The sequence below is a fragment of the Engystomops pustulosus genome, chromosome 4 (assembly GCF_040894005.1).
Source record: "Engystomops pustulosus chromosome 4, aEngPut4.maternal, whole genome shotgun sequence".
Taxonomy (NCBI): domain Eukaryota; kingdom Metazoa; phylum Chordata; class Amphibia; order Anura; family Leptodactylidae; genus Engystomops; species Engystomops pustulosus.
Genome location: NC_092414.1, coordinates 28,678,534 through 28,699,738, shown reverse-complemented (window position 1 = coordinate 28,699,738; position 21,205 = coordinate 28,678,534). Strand labels below are relative to the sequence as shown.

At 37.2% G+C, this 21,205-nt stretch overlaps 1 protein-coding gene across 2 annotated transcripts; it reads left to right on the top strand.

Moving 5' to 3' along the window:
* Positions 1 to 376: 376 nt before the first annotated feature.
* CDX1 (caudal type homeobox 1) lies at positions 377 to 19,797 on the top strand. Of its 2 annotated transcripts, XM_072150609.1 has the most exons (4): positions 377 to 927; positions 9,645 to 9,689; positions 17,337 to 17,482; positions 19,074 to 19,797. In XM_072150609.1, the coding sequence occupies exons 1-4, from the start codon at positions 495 to 497 to the stop codon at positions 19,284 to 19,286; spliced, it is 837 nt and encodes a 278-aa protein (XP_072006710.1). In that variant the 5' UTR covers positions 377 to 494; the 3' UTR covers positions 19,287 to 19,797. The 2 variants fall into 2 exon arrangements, with proteins under 2 accessions (XP_072006710.1, XP_072006711.1); XM_072150610.1 differs by lacking the exon at positions 9,645 to 9,689 and having other exon boundaries at positions 19,074 to 19,795.
* The last annotated feature ends 1,408 nt before the right edge of the window (positions 19,798 to 21,205 follow it).

Here is a 21,205-nt window from a genome sequence, read left to right as displayed (position 1 = left end):
AGAGCGTTCACCTGTTCTTCTGTATAAGAAGAATCTCTTCTTGGAACGTTGTACCCTGGAAGGTCTGTAAGTTTAACATAGTAAAAAGTCCTGAGTGTTTGACTTGGATTCCGAGTGCTTTGGTTTGTTAATTGAATTTGTAGTATTGTCCTTGGGATGATTTTTTTTCCCTGGAGACACACACACACTGACACACACCGGGGCTATCTGTTAAGCAATTTGTACTATTTGAATTCACCTAGTGGCTTCCACTTTGATTCTTGCACTTGAGTCCCTTTGAAATGCAAAGCTGTCTTTCAATGCAAATCGTAGGGCCTACCGGCCCAATAAAAGGGTTTAGACAGGGAGGTGCCTATCAAAGTGATAGCTAGTCAGCTGCCAAGGAAGGTGAAGGGAACAACAGTCCAACCAGGAAGAAGTGGAGCAGAGTTGAGAAGAAAACTCTCATGACACAGCTGGGAGGCACATTATGTGCACTGGACTAATCTTTGAAAATGTATGTGGGTTATCTTTTGGATAAGGACAGCAATATGTACCCCAACCCTGTCAGGCACCCTGGTCTAAATCTAAACCCTCAAAATTATGTTCCTGCACCTCCTCAGTATTCTGACTTCGCCAGCTACCATCACGTCCCTGGGATTAACAGCGATCCACATCACGGCCAACCTGGTGGCTCCTGGAGCTCCCCGTATGCTCCGAGCAGAGATGACTGGCATGCTTATGGACCGGGACCAACAGCATCTTCTGCCAACCCTGGACAGATTGGATTCAGCCCCTCCGATTTTAATCCTGTTCAACCACCAGGTTCTGGACTTTTGCCACCGTCAATGAACAGCACTGCACCCCCCTTGTCCCCCAATGCACAAAGGCGCAATCCTTACGAATGGATGAGGCGCAGCGGAGTGCCACAAAGTAACCCCAGTAACGGTGAGTACGTTGTATTCATATTTATCTAGATAGTAAATAACTTGTCCAGTCATAAAATTTCCTGTAAAAAAAAAAAAATTACAATATATTTATTTTTAATAATTTTATTAGATATTAATGGTGACCTGTGAAAAGATTTCCTTTAAAAATATGACTATATATTTATTTTGTATGATTTTTATGAGATATGTTTGGATACCAAATTCTTATGATATCAGCAATTTATTTTTGATTTGGCCATTAATCTGAAATTTTAATGTTATTTTATTTTATTACTTCGCTTTGTTTTATTAATTTGTTGGCTATTTTTTGTCTTTTTTTTTAAACCTGTGCCAATTTATCTGGTCTGATATAATTCTATGGTGTTTTTTTCTCTCTGGATTCAGTCGTAATTTCTTAGCATGTTGTCATTTTTTGGGGTTTGGGTTTTTTTTCTATATTTTCTACCTGTTTGCCTTATGTGGGTTGTTAACGATTGATGGCCCAATATACAAATATGGTCAAAATGGTTGAAGATTATTATCGAAGCTATTATTGTTGGAGAATATTGTCATATTGGTTGTCCTTGACATTTTAATTTTTTTTTTATAACTTATACGGGTAGACTATGACCACGGATATTTGTTGGGTGGATCGGTGGATGGGAACTGGCGCAAACCAGAGAATTATTATGAGACCATGGTTTCATCTTGTATTACCTACATCTGCAATATCCTAACAAGGACAACTCCCTAGCACAAATCAGTTTCTTTTGATGTTGAGCGTATCACAGGGGGTCCTTCCGTCAGGACACCCTTAATTCATCTGTTTTCGAAAGAGGAAGCAGCTGACACGTCCTCATTTCTCCTGACTTATTGCTTGCAGTAAAAATGGTGCGTTATACAGTTGCCATTAGAGTCAATAGGTCATATGATTGATACAGGCTCGAATGGGTGACTCCCTACTATTACCTCTACGTCCTAATATGGCATATAGAGACAGGTTGTATTACCCCCCCTTCATTTGGTAATTGATTTATACAGTACAACCTGTTATATAGCAGCTGTATTATTTTCTTTCCATCCCCATGTATATATATATATATATATATATATATATATATATATATATATATATATATATATATTATGTTTCAGGAATTTGACATGTAGTCTTTTAGCGGGAAATAGATCCAGCGATCATCAGATAATATTGGAGGTCACTTATCCCCCCAATAAGGTCCAGTCAATATCAGTGGAAATTAGGGTATTAGATACTGATAAATGTAGGGGGGTAACTGGAGGGAGCACAGAGGTACTAGTTGCACGTTCTGGGGGCCCATGAAGCATCTTTTCCCCATCGCTGACCATAATTTCGAGATACATCAAGAACCTCGTTGACAAATCACATGTGTATGACCAGGCTTTGTCATGTACTATATTGGTAGATTTTATTGGTCGTATTTGTTTGCTATAAATGCGTAGTACAAAAATCATAAAAACGTCAACCTAGACCATAAATGTCCATCCATCTATTAATCCCCGACATTGCACTTTTTGTATTTACAATATAACATTCAGTATTATCTCTATTTATATTGTCTGTGTCTTTGTGACTTTTCTGTAGTTTAGTGATTGAACTTTTAGAACTTCAGATAAAATATCAACATAAACCATATTAATGAGATACCAATAAGCGAGTGTTTTGGTTTGGAACTTTTTGTCTCATTTATGATCAAGACCAAATTAATCTTATTCTCCCAAAAGGGAGAATTTCAATGTTTTTATTGTATACTGTATGAATAGATTGTATTTAGACACATTGATATGAGATAGATACTGTAGATCAGTGGTTCTCAACCTGTGGGTCGGGACCCCAGCGGGGATCGAACGACCAAAACTGGGGGTCGTCTAAAGCCATCGGAGCCGCAATTTTACTGTGTTTTTACTGCGAGTTGCATGGTTTGGGGTCACCACAGCATGAGGAACTGTATTGCGAGGTCACAGCATTAGAAAGGTTGAGAACCACTGCTGTAGATAGATAGATAGATAGATAGATAGATAGATAGATAGATAGATAGATAGATAGATAGATAGAGAAATAGATAGATACTCTACATAGGTAATAGTAGTAGTAATAATAATAATAATAATAATTTTAATTTATACAGAAGATAGATACTGAAGATAGAAAGAGAAATACTGTAGGTAGATAGATATGAGATAGATAGGTGATAGATAGATAGATAGATAGATAGATAGATAGATAGATAGATAGATATGAGATAGATAGGTGATAGATAGATAGATAGATATGAGATAGATAGGTGATAGATAGATAGATAGATAGATAGATAGATAGATAGATAGATATGAGATAGATAGATAGACACTGAAGCAAAATAGATAGCTATAAATATATAAAACATATAAGCCAAAATGGATCAAAGAAAATTGCTTCACACTTCAGTTTTGGTTTAGTTTTTGTGGTCTGGTTTAGTTTTTTTAGTTTTGAGTTTTTGCAACTTTTTTGTGCGCTCCTGGTTTGTGGCGCATTTGCCTAAGTTCATCGCCTACATCCAGGCATCGCGCGACAAAAAGCATAACAAGGGAAGCAAAAATACATCAGCCCCCAAAAAATACTGTGCTCACTATAACTAGCAACAAAAAAAAAAAGTTAGAGGAATTATCGAAGTCCGAAACCTCCAATGATAAAATAGTGGAACAGAAAAGCCCTTCCGCCCCAAACAAAAAAAATGATGGCGCACGGCTTCGGACTAAAGATAACTGAGCCGCATTGTGTTTCCAAAATTCAAAAGAATTCAAATTTGAAGAGAAGAATAATATTAGTCTAATAAATTTAAAAAAAAATCAAAAACTAGGAAAACGTTACTGATAATTGTTTTTAAATCAAATTTTCGGTGAATTAAACAGTTTTCACCATATCGATAATATGACACCTTGGTTAAGGAACTACCAAAAACCAGCCATTCTAATAATTAAATAAATAATGATAATAATAATAATAATAATTCTTTATTTATATTGCGCACACAGATTATGCAGCGCTGCACAAAGTTTGCCAAATCAGTCCCTGTCCCAATGGGTCTCACAGTCTAATCAAGATGTTTTGGAGTGTGGGAGGACCTGGAGGAAACCTACGCAAACACAGTGTTATAGTACACAATTTTTAGATAAAATGAAAGAATGACTGTAATAGAAAAAACATGGAATAGAATAATCTATATTTTTTTTGTCTAATATTTTATGATATTGTATGTGCATAATGTAAGCAAATAATAAAATAAACATAATACAGTTAATATCCGATTCCTTAGTCCTACATGCACTAGTGATGCTGTATTGCTAGTATATGTTTCACTCCATGATGAATAGGGGTCCAATCTCTAAGATCCCCCAGTCTTCAGAATAAAAGTCCTGCAGCCCAGAACTTACAGCTATCCCTCCCACCATCATAAATATACGGTGTATCCTTGTGGAAAGTCGTTCCATTACAAAGTAGATATATCACAGTAAATTAAAATTTTAGTGGCAGATGTATCTTTTTTGTTGATTTTTTTATTTTTATTTTGTATTTTTTCTATGAAGCTCGTGGCACTGTGGTTTTCCTGCTTTGCGACAGACGTTCGTGCGTTACATGACACTCATTTGCACCTAAAAAGTCAAGAAAAATTTGCAAATACAGGAGGTCCCCTACTTAAGGACACCCAACTTACAGACAGTTACAGACAGACCCCTCTGACCTTTGGTGAAGCTCTCTGGATGTTACTATAGTCCCAGGCTGCAGTGATCAGCTGTAAGGTGTCTGTAATGAAGCTTTATTGATAATCCTTGGTCCCATTACAGCAAAAAACTTTGAAACTCCAATTGTCCCTGGGGCCAAAATTTTTTTTGTCTGGATCTACAATTATAAAATATACAGTTTCGACTTACATAGAAATTCAACTTAAGAACAAACCTACCGAACCTATCTTGTATGTAACCCGGGGACTGCCTGTACACTCTAGTCCCCACCAGGCGTAGGAAACTATTTAATAAAGGTTGCACCAAGTTCCCAAAATTGTTTATTTATTAGACTAATATTATTCTCCTCTTCAAATTCTAATTTCTTTTAGTCTCGGAAATACAATGGGGCACATTTATCTGTTCTCCGGAGCAGTAATCTGTTTTTTTTTTAATTGTTGTCTTTTGCGGGGGGGGTTTTAATGCTCCACTTTGTTATAATTGGTTGTTTTCGACTTCCTTCTTCGTTTTTTGTCGTTATTTATAGTGAATGTGCTATTTATCTAAAGGAAATCAGAATCGCAGATAAATCAAAGAGAATAGCTAAAAAAATATATATATAAACAGGTACACAGTTTTCACTCCATAAAACTTTCAGACCAAAAGCAAAAATATTATATACAGGCAGTCCCCGGGTTACGTACAAGATAGGGTCTGTAGGTTTGTTCTTAAGTAGAATTTGTATGTAAGTCGGAAGTGTATATTTTATAATTGTAGCTCCAGCCAATTTTTTTTTGGTCTCTGTGACAATTGGATTTAAAAAATGTTGGATTGTCATAAGAACCAGGATTAACAATAAATCTTCATTGCAGAAACCTGTGATAATTCCATAGCTGTTTATTGTAACCTAGGACTAAAGTACAGTAAATTACCAATTACGAGAGGTCCGTTTGTAACTAGGGGTCGTCTGTAAGTCGGGTGTAAGTCGAACTTATAGTGTGATGTATAGGCGCGCCATGTCCTGACCAGCCACATAGAGCCTTAGCCCAATAATTTCATAAGATGCATGCGATGCAGTCTACAGGGTGTAACTACAGCAGTGGCAGCCATAGCAGCCGCTATGGGGCCCTTGGGGTCAGGCGGCCCCGGCATCTGACCTGACACACTAAAGAATGGAGGATGTGCACCATTATGTACATATTATTCTGCACATTGCATAGTGTTATATGTATATAACATAGCATTTCTTCCATAGTGCATAGCATGAATCTCCAGCTCGGATTGGAAATGTCGGAGGAGAGGGAGGGGACTATGTAAGTGTATAAATATATATACCATATATACTAGAGTATAAGCCTAGTTTTTCAGCACAAAAAATGTGCTGAAAACCCAAACTTGACTTATATTGAAGTAAAAAAATATAGGTTTTACCAGGTTTTTGTGGCAAAATTAGGGGCCTCGGCTTATACTTGGGTTGGCTTATACTCAAGTATATATGGTATATATATATATATATATATATATGTATATATATATATATATATATATGCATTAATGTGTCCATGTGTGTGCATAAATGTGTGTATGTGTGTAAGAATGTATAAATTTATGAGTATACAATTATGTCTATTTTCTGAGAAGGTAAGGGGCCCCATTCAGCGGTCTGCTATGGGGCCCTGCCTTTCCTAGTTACAGCCCTGGCGGTCCCCTCCTGGACTATGTGAATGATATTACTAGTATATATTTATTGTCATTTTATATAATTATAATCCTCATAAAATCTAAAAATATAAATAACAGCTGAAATAATAATAATAATAATAGTAATAACTATAATAAATGGATTATTTAAAAAAAAAAAAAGATAAAATGTTCCTTTATATTGGAATATAGAGAAATACATTTTTATGAATATTTACATTGCTATATATTACTAGTATAACCAATATATTTATGGATGTAGTAGAGCGCAGTCTTTCAGTGTTTAAACCTGAGCTCAAAGTTTAATATATTGCTGATAATAAAGATATGAGAATTTACCTTAAGCTTTCAAGTTCTGCATGAAAGTATTTGCCTTGCAGCTCGGAGATTTTATATGGTTGTGTTTTTTTTTTAAAGGCCCTTGTAAGGTATAGACTTTATTACCATTTATTTGCCATTGCCTATTAAACATCAATTATAAATCACGCCTGCAAAGTTTAAACAGCAAAGATGATACTTTATAGGTTATAGCAGTACGACATGAAATTGTGCGGTATTATGTCAGTGAATGTTGCCATTGTAGATAGGTAAATTTGAATAACGATGTTATTTAATTCAGTAATAAATTATTTCAACTGGTAAGGAATAATATGAGATAGATAGATAGATAGATAGATAGATAGATATGAGATAGATAGATAGATAGATAGGAGATAGATAGATAGATACAGATAGATAGATAGATAGATAGATAGATAGATAGATAGATAGATAGATATGAAATAGATAGATAGATAGATAGATAGATAGATAGATAGATAGATATGAAATAGATAGATAGATATGAAATAGATAGATAGGAGATAGATTAATAGGAGATAGATAGATAGATATGAAATAGATAGATATGAAATAGATAGATATGAGATAGATAGATAGGAGATAGATAGATAGATAGATAGATATGAGATAGATAGATAGATAGATAGATAGATAGATATGAGATAGATAGATAGATAGATAGATAGATAGATACTGTTATTGTTATCCTATTCAGGGTCAGCTCTAGGTTATAGTAGGCCCCTTGGCGACAGAGCCTTAGTGGGCCCCTTTGCAGTAAACTCACATGGCATTACCTAGGTTATTGAACACCCCTCTTATGGTTATTTTATATACAGCCACCTCATGGGTATTTGACATAAAGCCCCCCTTACACCCTATGGATTCATTAGATACAGCGCCCTCTCCCCCAATTCCTTATGTACAGGCTTATGTGGGCCCCCCCAAGCAGCTCTGGGTCCGTGGCACTTGCCCGGGTATGCCCAGTTCTGGTGCTGGCCTTGATATTATTATAACTTCATTTAAGCACCATTAAATTTTCTACTAGCCATTACATTTTTAATTCAATTATTTTTTGCTACTAATAATCTTAGATTTTAGAGATTTTTGAAGGAAATCATTCACTCATTTTAGTACATTCCCCGATAAAAAAACGATTATATGAACTTAACTCTTGCATATATTAGCCAAGAACTATCTTATTGTTAATAGTTTATGATGTAAACCTTCTAACAATTCTAATCCTTCTAATCCAATTTTTTACGAACAATAGAAAAGCATCTTAAGTACCGACATTATCATTAGAAATTAGGGTGTAGGTAAAAAAAATCTTTATTCGAAAAATATTGTGTTGTTGGGTAAAGATTTACTATTCCTCATAACCTGTTTCCTATCGGTTCTTCTAGAAAAATTTTGAGTCTTAGGTTCGCCGTTTATCATTTATATATAAGATTCGGCAACTAGCCCTCTCTTCCACCCAAGTGCACTCAGGTCACCGGAGTGTATATGAGTTCTAAGTAGGAAGAAGGAAGTAAACTACTGCCAGATATGTTGAAACCTACCTTTATGACCCTATTCTTCCCAAATCTCATTGGGTAAGGCTATGTAGAGCTCCGTCCAACCTTCATCTGTCGATGTGTAAGGCCACTTAATTTTATTACTTTTGCCCTTTTCCACATCTCATTTGTCATGAATTCTCAGCTATTGCCTCTCATTGTCGACCCACATCCACATTGTGTAACTGTAGCCACGATAATATTCTTTAGAGCTTATTCCAACCTATAATGGCAAATATTTTTTGGGGGTTATTTTTGGTTGTATCTTATTGAAATACTTTATAATTAGAGATGAGAGAACCCAATATTTCCATTCATTTTTGGGGTTCTATTTATGATATATATAGGCCTTAGGCAGGTATTTCTTATGACTAGGGTTGAGTAGACCCGAACTGCAATGTTTAGTTCCCTACCATAAATTGGGGGTTCCCGAACTCAGACTTCTGCCACAAGTTTGGATTACGGCTCACCACCAAAGGTAACACCTGTGATCAGTGTTGGCAATGGCCCTTTAAATGCCACTGTCATTATTTAAATGTCGGTGGAACGTGCCCAACACTATGTTCCATAGTTATCAGGGGGCTACAATCCGAGGTAAAATGACGACAAACGCGCCTCTTCCTGTTAAATGCACACGAATTCTTGGCTGAGATGGCACGTGTGAAGGGGTCATGGGTAGGTATGACCCATTTAGGTATCCCAAACCAAACTTTTGTTTGAGGTTTGGCAAAACTCAGCAATCCCGAACCTGAAGGCGCCCGCTCACCCCTACTCATGACTCCCCCCTACCAGGTTAGCTAATTGGAAGATATATTTTAGTATACAGGCAGTCCCCAGGTTACATACAAGATAGGGTCTGTAGGTTTGTTCTTAAGTTAAATTTGTATGTAAGTCGGAACTGTATATTTTATCATTGTAACCACAGCCAAATTTTTTTGGTCTCTGTGACAATTGGATTTTAAAAATGTTGGATTGTCAATAGAACCAGGATTAACACTAAAGTTTCATTGTAGACACCTGTGATAACTGTTACAGGTGTTTATTGTAGTCTAAGGCTAAAACACAGTAAATTGCCAACATCCAGAGGACCGTTTGTAACGAGGTATCGCCTGTAAGTCAGGTGTTCTTAAGTAGGGGACCGTCTGTATACAGGTGAACACCTGCTTGTTGTAGAACCTCAACAATTGTAAGTGTCTTCTGGTCGAGTAAATGCTACATTAAGTTATCATTACGATTTCTTGGTTATCTACTAAAATCATTGGACTGTAATATATAACCAGCTTATAAAAAAAAATCATAAAAAATGTTTGGTCTTCCAATTATAGTCAATGGAATTCCACATAGCTCGGTGACAAGACCATACATTTTGTAATTACATATAATTTCTGTTGTCTCATAGAAAATCTTGTATTGATCCCAGGCAAGGGTGAGGAGCACGGACAAGGTAAGACCGATTTTTTTTTTTTTTCCTTAGAAAGTGGAAGCAAGTCCCCATGAAAAACCAAATAAGCATGTTTTGCAAATTGCAGTTCAAAGGCTGCCTGGGCAGCATGTGAAAGAAGGTAGTAGTTTAACCCTGCGATTTCAATAGACCTATTGTCTTTGGAAGTCGTTAACATTAGCTTTGTAGTGTCAAACAGGGTTGGAAACAGCTTTTACTTTTTTTTTTTTAACCAGTTTCATTTTTGGGCAATAAATATAACCCACGAAAACCAAAAATTTAAATTAAATAAATTTTTTTTTATTAAAAATATCACTTTTTGCCCCAAAATCGTAGAATATCAGTAGAATATTTCAACACATGATCAACAAGGTCGAGGTCAAGTCATTTATAAGGTTTTATATTACTTCAGATGGGATAATGTTTATTTCTGTAAATAACAAGGAAGAAAATAGAAAATCTGACCTGCCTGACCTTTGCTTCCATCCCATAGAAAATAAAAAAACTCATGTATCCCCATTTACATGTTTTTTGACAGCAGATCCCATTGAAATAGAATCCCCCAACAAGTGTCCTAGTAAATAGGTAACAGCTCGAGGTTGTAAATACTATCTTATAGTATATATAAACCTGGACAAATTTAGGCAGGACGAGTTGACCATTTTATATTTTTTTCATTAAATGTTGAATATGAATAACAATGGCCATTTTATTTTTCTTATGACCGAGCCCAGAGAGGAATACCTGTTGGCCAATCATGCATACAACTGTATTTTTGGCACATTAAAAAAAGACCATAAAGTTATTTTATATTATGACTAAACTGGAAAAATTATGGTTTCTAAAAATGTAAGAAAATCTTATCAATATCTATCCTGCCTATTAAGGACACCTAAGGATTTACGGGAATATGTATGTATTAAGCTTTTTCACTGTTAAAAATATTCCCTTTTTAAGATAAAATTGTGCTATAGGACCGAAAAAATTTGTAAGACTTTAACAAATGTGCCATCTTGTCATATGTAAGAAGTTAATGGGTATCAAACAACGTGCTAAATCATTGATCAGTGCCCGAAAAAGTTTGAGATCCCCTAAAATTTAGACAACTTTTTAAAGCTTCTATGTGCCATTTATACAGACTTGTCCTCATAATCAATAATATATTATAATTTACTGTATAAGGATATACAGGCAGTCCCCGGGTTACATACAAGGTTCTGTAGGTTTGTTCTTAAGTTGAATTTGTATGCAAGTCGGAACTGTATATTTTATCATTGTAACCCCAGACAGGATTTTGTTGGTCTCTGTGACAATTGGATTTTAAAAATGTTGGATTGTCATCAGAACCAGGATTAACAATAAAGCTTCATTACAGACACCTACATAAAAAAAATTACATAATGTACGTACATAGAATCATTTTTTGGGGAGTCTGGAGGGTGGGGGTAATAGTTGAATCCCTAAGTAATTCTCTTTAGAAAAATCAAAATGTTACAAGGCCTTGCTTTTCTGATGTAAATCGTCTATGGTGAAATGTTGGAGAGACTTGTTTGCAGGAAGAGGGAGGAGAGAGACAGGAGACTTCATAGATACCATTGTTCTCCGGCTTTGTCTTGAGTTGTTCTGGGTGGAGATACAGAAGGAAGAGACTTTGATCTTTGACACAATTCTTCCATTTTAAATTCAGAAGGTTTTTCTTGCTCATTGAAAATACAGAATAAGAAAAAAAATTGCATGAGAAAGTCCCCAGAGCTCCATCTTACCAGCAATGGCTCCGACTTCCTCCTGATACAATAGAACGGACACCGTATAACATATGAATGGTGAAGCTCCCAGGAAGTTTAGAAGAATCTTACATCCTTCCATCCTTTCTGAATTTTCGGAACCTTGAAAATCATTGGAATATATATTTTAACACAAATATAGGATCTATGTTTTTTTCTTAATATTTTCTAATTTTTTCGATTATTCAATTCTTAGTGTAGTTGTCTTTGCTGCTATGTGGGTAAACATGATTTCTAAAATACACCATTTTTATTTTTTTAGTGATTTCGTACATTTGCTCTACTCTTTTGATGGTAACCCCCACAATTTATGACCCACAATTTTTGCATAACAAATTTTTGCACAATATTGAGTAATAATTGGATCACAAATTGGCGCAGTACTGGTACAGAAAACTGCACAAATATGGACATGTGACTTTTTAGGCACAAAAAAAGCACAATAAACCCATTAGAGTTGTGATAAACCCCCCAAAGTGTTTATATATAGAGAGAGGGGACAATATCCCCTTTATCATTGGGGTTAATGAATGATTTCATCTTAAAAAGGTGCATCCTTTGGAAGTTCATGCCCTTAGCACACGTCTTTTTAGGAATAAGTGAGTTTGGTTATATAAAATTATTTTTTCTGAAATGATTATTAAACATTTTTTCATGTTAGTTTTTTAAAATTTTATTAAAAGTTTAATATTCTGCCACTCTGGACAAGACTTAAAGGGATTGGCCACTTTACTTTAAGTTCTTTTTAATATGCAGGGGGCAGGATACTGAGTAATGTACCAATATACATCTATAAAATCTCTGCACCACTTTCTTGATACATAAAGTAAAGCATCTGAATAAAAAGGTCTGCAGACCAAGCCAACTGTCTGATCCTGATCATGCTTAATGGGCAAAGTCAGGAGGTCCATCCTACCAATTAGATAACCTCTATAATAAGTGTATAGCTAACAGCTATCTCTCCCAACATCTAGGAGACCAAATACAAGGTCATCCGAGCCACTTGTGGTAGCTCATTTCTCAAAGAATAAAAAGATCAACTGTCTGAGCCTGATCATGCCCAATGGAGAAAGTCAGGAGGTCCATCCTACCTATTAGATTAGATAACACCTCTATAATAAGTTTATGGCTGACAGCTATCTCTCCCGACATCGTCATCTGGGCCACTTGAGGTGGCTCATTTCCCAAAGAATAAAAATGTTGACTGTGGGATCTTAATCATGCCCAATGGGGAAAGTCAAGAGGTCCATCCTACCTTTTAGATTAGATAATACCTCTATAATAAGTGTTTGGCTGACAGCTATCTCTACCGACATATACATGGTCATCTGGGCCCCTTGTGGTGGCTAATTTCCGAAAGAATAAAAAGGTCTGCTGTCTGACCCTGATCATGCCCAATGGGGAAAGTCAGGAGGTCCATCTTACCTATTAGAAGGTCAGCTGGATCTATAAAATCTACAGACTTGCCATTAATTATCTCATTTATTTGACCATGCCCAGAAACATATTATATATTATACATTTTGTCTTATGGATGGCTAAAGATATGAGCTTCAAAAAAGATGGATGGATGTGTGTAGAGGCTTTAGGTCAATGATGCAGCTGTGAAGGCCACTGATGTTGAGAATGGTGATCTATAGTAGACTGGAAAAACAAGTGGTTGGCTGGACCACATAGGTTTCTGTGATTAAATGCTGGATGCAATCTATCCCTGTATGTAGCATACCTATAGAGATACCTGTGAATGGGGGTTCAGAATTACAAAAAAATCAATAATTAAAAAAATTGTAAAAAAAATGGATCATCTCCGCCTCCCAGTCTTTTCACTTGACATAATTAGGGTTAATGTGCCACCGATTACTACTTCAGCTTCTGTAGGAATCAATAGAGGTGGGTCTCAGATTAGACAGTTGTCTGCAGCCGCAAAAGGAAATTAATAGCGGCTTATCACATGGATAGCTATAAATCATCATACATCAGAGGAATATAAATGAAGTGGCTCATTAATGCTGATAAATAAACAGGCGGCTTACGTGGAAATCAACGTAAAAATAGCTCAAAGGTGCCGTCCCTTCCTAATACAGAAAATCAATATGGAAAAAATAATGGTTCTCTGTTTTTCAATGTGGAGGTAATAAGTATTATCACAATCCATTTGTAACTGAACAGGTTCTAGTAACAAGTTCTAGTTGGTTGTGATTATCACCTTGCTTTTGCTTAGTCTTGTAATGACATGTGCCACCTCTCTGTCCCTTACATTGACCCCCCTTCTCCAAGCACGGGCCCTTTCGCAAGAGTGATTCAATGCCCATTAACACTACTCTCTAGTATTGCACTTGGACAGGGGCTTAACTAAAGATTTATGGGACCCTGAGAAGAAATGTAGCTTCTGTCCTCCATGGAACTTTTTCTCTTGATCATCTGTAACTTTTAGGAGCTTAAATGACCCATATGTTCAACACTAGCAATCAGGTTCAATGCTAGGGTCTTATATTGTCCTCCCTTCTCCAAGCTTCTTCTATCATCCAACATTGGATAGTTGGCCATCATATGTTTTTGGAAACCGAATACCAATAATACATCTTTTCTAACAAAGTAACTTAGATACAGTAACGGCAACCACATGAACCTCCCACACATCAGTTTGGGCTGGTCAGGGCAGAGAGCAGGGATAGTGGAGGGCGAAAAGTGGCGTGAACGTCCATCCCGCCACATTTACTATAGTCTCTGCTGGAAAACCAGAGGGTACTAGAACAAAAACTGGTCTACAGGTCAGAACTGGTGGAGGTCTCTTAGTGGATACAAGTGCCAAATTGCCAGTTGCGGGGAATTTTAAAACTTGGGTTCAAAACGATGGTCTTAATGAATTCCCCTAGTGGGTTAACCGTCTAGCTGAAGGTATTGCTTGGGGACATTCATGGCATAATTACATTTGGCAGCCCACCTTCGATGGCGTTAAGCAGATTTTTTAATGCAAAGTGTCACAAAAAAAAGCGGTGGACCTTAAGATATTGATTTTTTACTAATGAAATGATTAAGATATGTATGTAGACAGCAGGCCTCCATGTTTAAAAAGGGTAAGCTAATATCTGTTGACAGTATAGAAAAATCAATAATTAAGTGCTAGACAAACTTTACATGGTCCTTTGATCTTAAGGGTGACAATCAACCCCTTTCAACCTTCAGGTGTTGGCCTGAAAATCCAAGCTGGCCAAATAAGGTCACTGAGTTGTAAACATCTTGACTGTATCACTGTCAGAGGCACCTTGCACACGGCCGGTAGAGGAGGGGTGAGTGCCGTTGTGTGCTCAGCCCAACGAAATAGGGTGCCATAGACCTCTATGGGGGTCAAGATCTGGCCACAAATTTTGTGCCAGATCTCAATCCTCATAACGGTCATGTTCTTGAAGCTTCAGATAGGAATAACTTCCTTGAAGGGCTTGTCCTTTAATGTGGGCTAGTTGCTGTGTTTTTTGTGGGTGCTTCTAATTGTCTCCTTCCTAAAATTAAAGGGCTTGGCTACTTAACTTCAAGTTTCTTGTAAAATGTGTGTGGGGGGAGCAGGGTATTAGGTAATTTACCAAACATGCGCTGTTTTCTTGATATGTAAAGTAAAGTCCCTTGTTCAGAAATGTCTTGTACCTCATCAGCTGCCATGTCTGTTAATAAAATGGCAGGTCATGGGGAGTCATGTGATCTCTAATTGTCCATGACAGATCTACCTACCAGGACCTTATTATAGAATGCTTGAATACAATATTGAGGTCCTAGAGGTAGACCGGTATTATCACATGATCTCCAGTCATTTCATGGACAGGTTGGCAGTAGATGAGGTATAACAAGGGGCCTATACACTTCAAGAAAGTGGAGCAGAACCTTGAAGCCAGAGAAGTGTGCCTCCTAAGTAGAGTTGACTTATAGTCATATCCTTGACCATGATGGTAAATCTAATTCCTATTGTCATGATAATTGATAAAATCTGCATGTGATCATAAATATTTAGAGTAAAGTTTGCTGAACCACCACTCATTTTATAAAATATGGCTGCACGAAACCCAATCTTGCTTGAAATATCCAGAAACTGGACCAATATGACCTTGTAAAGGTAAAAATGATTCCTTTGCAATACTTAATGTCATAGTAAAATGGCCGTAAAAGTAAATGAAAGCAAAACAATTCCCTACAACAAAACCAGGTGATTGAATGTAAACTGTGCGGCCATAATGTATAGCACATCATATAGATGAAGAAGCCAAGCATAAAGTACAGTACTATACTATACCTATAAATGTTATATTGACCATAATCCAGTTGTATTTGAATTTATAGTTAAAACACACTAACCATTTTCTTTACAGAAAGACAAACAAAAGTTTTATGTTGGCCCAATATGCAAAACTGAAAGTCCTTCATAGACTCCTCCAAGCTACTTACCAAAATCCATCCTAATTTTCAATTCTTTGCATGAACGAAATAAATTATTTCAAATTAACTCCTATAACTTTTAGTAAATGGGTGACACTTTTTATTTAGTTTTGGGCTTAATTGTAAATTTAATTTTTTTTTTTAGAATGTGCATGACCCCCTTGATGCTCCTATGAAGATTTCGGCAAGCTGGGGCAACTAATGTGTATGGGGCCTTTGGATTCCACCTAAACTTTGCTTTATTGGCAGAATTTTAGGGTAATTATTTTTTATTTTTGATCCTTATTTCCCCCAGAAATCTGCCATTGGGGAAAATTTAGGTGAAGTCGAAGGTCCCACACACATAAGTTAGTTGACCCTCCCTGATGAAATCTCCAAATTAATTTTAACTCAGGAGATAAGAGTTACTTTCTCCATTTACATCTGTTCTTTTGGCCAAGCTAATCAAAATAAGAAAGACATCGGAGCCATAGTGCAAGTAGAATGCATGTTCGGCCACAGTGGCTTTAGAGGCTTTAGAGTGGTTGACTGCCAACTTGGAAAGAAGAAGCGGCACTCACCAATATTACGATGAATCTTTTCTTTATTGAAGGGATACAATCAATGCAGGAAGTTTGTACACCATGACTAGGCGACTGGCCATTTCCCACGCAAAGAGCTTTCGGAAAGTTCACATCTGACCACTAACTTGGTCTACATAAGTATGTCTACAGAGTTGGAGTTGGCTTATCACACAACTAAACTGGACCCCACTGCCTACTCTCATAGCCTGTAAATATATCCCCCTTCCCTTCAACAACAGCGTTATCAACTTCAGTTTTTTAAAGAATATTCATAGAATTGAATCTAACAATTTATGTTTGCATAAATATTATACAACTGTTGTTGGTGTTGTTTGAGATATTATTTTTTAAGGTATTTTCTGATATTTTGTAATACATTAATAGGATATTCAAAATTAATAGAGAGGAAAGTGTCTCTGGCAGAGAGGAGCAAACCAGAACTTAAAGTTTGGATCTGTTGGTCTGGTGTATACTTTGCGACCCAGACATGTTGCCAGTTTGAGGCCATGCAGGCAATCCGCCATAATGATCCCCTACCTGCTAGTCATGCCTGTGACTGGCTAGGGTAACCCCCTGGCCAATCACTGCCCTGGCTAGTAGTTAAGAGTATCAATTTGCCAGATTGGCTGCACAGCCAGCAATCTGGCAACATGTTTGGGTCGCATAAGCGCAGTTGAACTCCGGACCAGAACTTAAAAAGGAATCCCGCTCATCTCTAGTCTCTGGTCACACAGGACCAAAAACAAGGGAAATTGAACTTCTGCAGGGAAACTGAATCAGTTTATATTTCAGGATTTGTTTTCACGCGGAGGAAAATAATATGTTAGGAAACTCAAGTTTTTGATGTTGTCTAACAAGGTTCTCTTGTTTTCTTCTAGGCAAGACAAGAACAAAAGACAAATACCGGGTTGTGTACACTGATCATCAGCGCCTCGAGTTGGAAAAGGAATTTCACTACAGCCGCTACATTACAATACGTAGGAAGGCAGAACTGGCAGCCACATTGTCACTTACAGAGCGACAGGTAAGTCATTTCCTTAGTCTTCATTAAAAAACATTTTGACAATACTTAATAAAGAGTTTTCAGGTTATATGTATTGGATGAATGCCAGCTAAACCATTGATTTTTCCAAGACTTGTTAATAGGGTTTCCTAACTTACCCATGAAGGTTGAATTTGTGAGAATCTGGTTACAAAATTGTAGGGCAAAAGTAAAGTCAAAAAATTGGGGCAATTTGAATTTTAAAATGCCCATTCCTTTGTTCAAATAGAAGGGTCAGGAAGTAAGAGTTCTCCTTATGGAGACTTTGCCAATTAAGGTTGCCTTGTAGGCGTGTTGAGAATTATAGCCATTGTTTCTTCACTAGGGGATTTTGGGAAATTTGGAAATAAATAAAACAATCTACTGAAGAGATGCAACCACGTTGAAACAGGGCTGTATACAGTTGGGAATCTTTTCCTTTTGGAATAGATATATTCCAATAGATAAATAAAAAATTAAAAAACAACTCAATTATTAAGCTTCTTCAAAGTCATGCTTGATGTTAAGGGAGATGCCTTTCGAGGTAGCAAAATAAGGCATTATTTTCCTTGCCCCATCCTGGAAAACTTCTTTGCATATTTTCAAAAAGAAGATAAGCCACCACTAGTTTTTGCTGTGCCCATTGAGGACGTGTGCTTGATGAAACCATGATTTTTTGTGTTTAGGGTAATTGGGGTGAACAGTTATTGGCTGAGTAAGTATTTGGGCAACATCTATTGAAACTTGATCAGAATAATTTTACAGTTCTTTAAAGGGAACCTGTCACCAGGGACCTCATTTTCACTTAGGACAGGTTGCAGAAGCTTATTACACCTGCAGTGCAAATCTGCCTTTCTGCCTTTTCTAAGCATTTGCATTACAATATAATTGTGAGTTATAACTTACCTTGCTCCCTGACAAAATCCTGGGGTAGTCACAGGGGCTGGACTTTGGTTTGGATGCATTTCAAAAAACAACATGTGGCTTCTCTGTGTTACTCACTCCTGAGAGCATGGCCTCCACCTTTGTGCTCCTGTCTAGCTTCTCCTCCTGCTCCTTCTCAGAGGTCACAGCCTGGTGAGCTGACATCAGAGGGGGAGGGAGGAGCTGTACAGGAGCACAAACATAGAGGACAGCCTGCAGCTCAGACAAGTCACATATTGTTTTTTGAAATGCATCCAAACCAAAGCCCAGCCCCTGTGACTACCCCAGGATTTTGTCAGGGTGCAAGAGTAAGTTATAACACATAATTATATTGTAATGCAAATGCTTAGAAAAGGCAGAGAGGCAGATATGCACTGCAGGTGTGATGGGTTTTTACCATCTGTCTTTAGTGAAAATGAGGTCCCTGGTGACAGGTTCCCTTTAAGAAGGCTCTCAATCACTGACAACCTGTTATGTTTTAATGAACTGCTGTGTTATGAAACCACCTGAAAAATTGAGGTGGACTCATGAGGTCTTTCCCATGTCCATAGAGAAATGGAAGCAAACTATGATTAAGCTTGGACAGGAGCAGACCAATTTTTTGACAATTTTTTGAACACTGTACACTGTGTGTCAGATATTAACCATCTGGATTTATCATATTCTGTAGGTAAAAATCTGGTTCCAAAATCGAAGGGCAAAAGAAAGAAAAGTCAACAAGAAGAAGATGCAGCAGCAAAGTCAACAGGCCACCACTACCACGCCTACTCCCCCCACTGTTGGCACCACTGGAGGGATGGGAGGGATTTGCAGTAGCAGCAGCAGTAACAGTAACATGGTATCACCGACAGCACTGACTATCAAAGAAGAATATCTCTCATGAAGTCTTCAGACCTTCCGGTACCAGGACTAAGGAAAAGGCCCTTGTCATAGTGTGGTCCACACTAATGGGTTTCTAAGGAAATGGCCTTTTGGTGCCAGAATTTTTCAATTTTCTAAAAAAACTTTTGACATAAATTTCTCTACAACAAGAAAGAGGAACAGTCATCTCCGAACTACAGTATATCTGATCTATGTTTGTGTAACTATATTTAAAGAAGAAGGAAGGTGTAATCTATGGCTGGATTTTTTTTATCTTGTATATTTGTTTTGCTTTTTTTCCCCCTAGTTTCTGAAATGAACTTTTTTTATTGTAAAATTTTCTTAAATTTCTTCTATTCTAGAGTCTGAGAAAAGACGTGATAAAAGACATCTGGCCCAATTGTTCGGAACAGCTTATTTTTCTGTAATTTAAAGGGTCATTGTCATCACAATTGTCTATAATATACACAATATCAATTTTTGAAAATTCATTAAATTTTTCGTTAATATTTTATGCAGGTAAAAGTTGGCACAAAATTAATGATGTCTTTGTTTTAGTGATAGAAGTCGTTTGATGTTAGAAATTAGATTTTGAACTGAAATGTAGTGGGTTGTCAAATTTGGACAAACCTTGATCAGGGATGGACTTGAGACATTTGCCTCAGGCGCTTCACATCTAGCTACACCTCCAGCATAAAATGTATGGCGAAGCAAAGGGATTGGCCAGTGTCAGACACTCATGTTTGGTCCATGAAATGCAAACTATGTTGGGACAGATTTTTTTGTAGGCCCCAAGCAGAGTTTCCATCCACTCCTAATGCCATATCCTTAGATAGTATCTGCAACCCATGGAGCACTCTGACTACATCTAACTACTGTTAGGGTCCCACTGATCTTCGGGTCCTAGGAAATTGAATGGGTTGTGTTAAAGGTAAATTGGACTGCCACTTGGAAGTACAATTGGTTATGAAGAAAACAAGCACTTCTAAAGCTCAATACATGGAAACATAAAAAAGTTATGGATTTTTATAGGGGCTTAAAAAACGGAACCGTAAAATTGAAAAAGGGCATCGACAGGTTAAAGGGATTGTAAAATTTCATGAAATGATCGATATTGTTTGTGTAATGAAAAGTTGTACAATTCTCCAATATACTTTTTATATCAATTCAGTATTTTCGAGATCAACAAAGCTTCATTGTTTACTTCCTGTGGATGAAAACTAGTCCCTGGTCATGTGATGTCACACAGCTCTCAACACTCTATGTCAGTGATGGCGGACCTTTTAGCGATGGAGTGCCCAAACTGCAACCCCAAACCCCCCTCACTTATTGCTTATCAATAAGCAGTAACTTATTGATCCATCTTCTTCAACAATGTTTAATCATATTGGCCTCCTGAGGACACAAACACAGTAAAAAGGAGGAAAATTTGTATAATTGTAGCTTCTTTCCAGTGTCATTCTGTACACAGAGAATCATGGGGCAAACAGGGGATCCTCCAAAGACAAGCTGTGCACCAGTGTGACATCACATGACCATGAATATAATGAGCTTTGCCCCTGTGTGACATCACATGACCGAGGATATATCGATCCGGGCACCTGTGTGACATCATATGACCAGGGGTATAACGAGCTGTGCACCTCTGTGACATCACATGACCAGGGGTATAAAGAGCTTTGCACCTGTGTGACATCACATGACCAGGGATATAACGAGCTGAGCACCTGTGTGACATCACATGACCAGGGATATAACGAGCTGTGCATCTGTGTGAGATCACATGACCAGGAATATAACGAGCCGTACACCTGTGTGATATCACATGTTCAGAGATATAACGAACTGTGCACCTCTGTGACATCACATGACCAGGGGTATAACGAGCTGTGCACCTCTGTGACATCACATGACCAGGGGTATAACGAGCTGTGCACCTGT

Bases quoted from the DNA above. Each gene is read 5' to 3' on its own strand.
- CDX1 (XM_072150609.1), top strand. From the start codon at position 495: ATGTATGTGGGTTATCTTTTGGATAAGGACAGCAATATGTACCCCAAC. The intron at 9,690-17,336 runs GTAAGACCGATT...GTTTTCTTCTAG, and splicing joins GGGTGAGGAGCACGGACAAG to GCAAGACAAGAACAAAAGAC. The intron at 17,483-19,073 runs GTAAGTCATTTC...CATATTCTGTAG, and splicing joins TGTCACTTACAGAGCGACAG to GTAAAAATCTGGTTCCAAAA.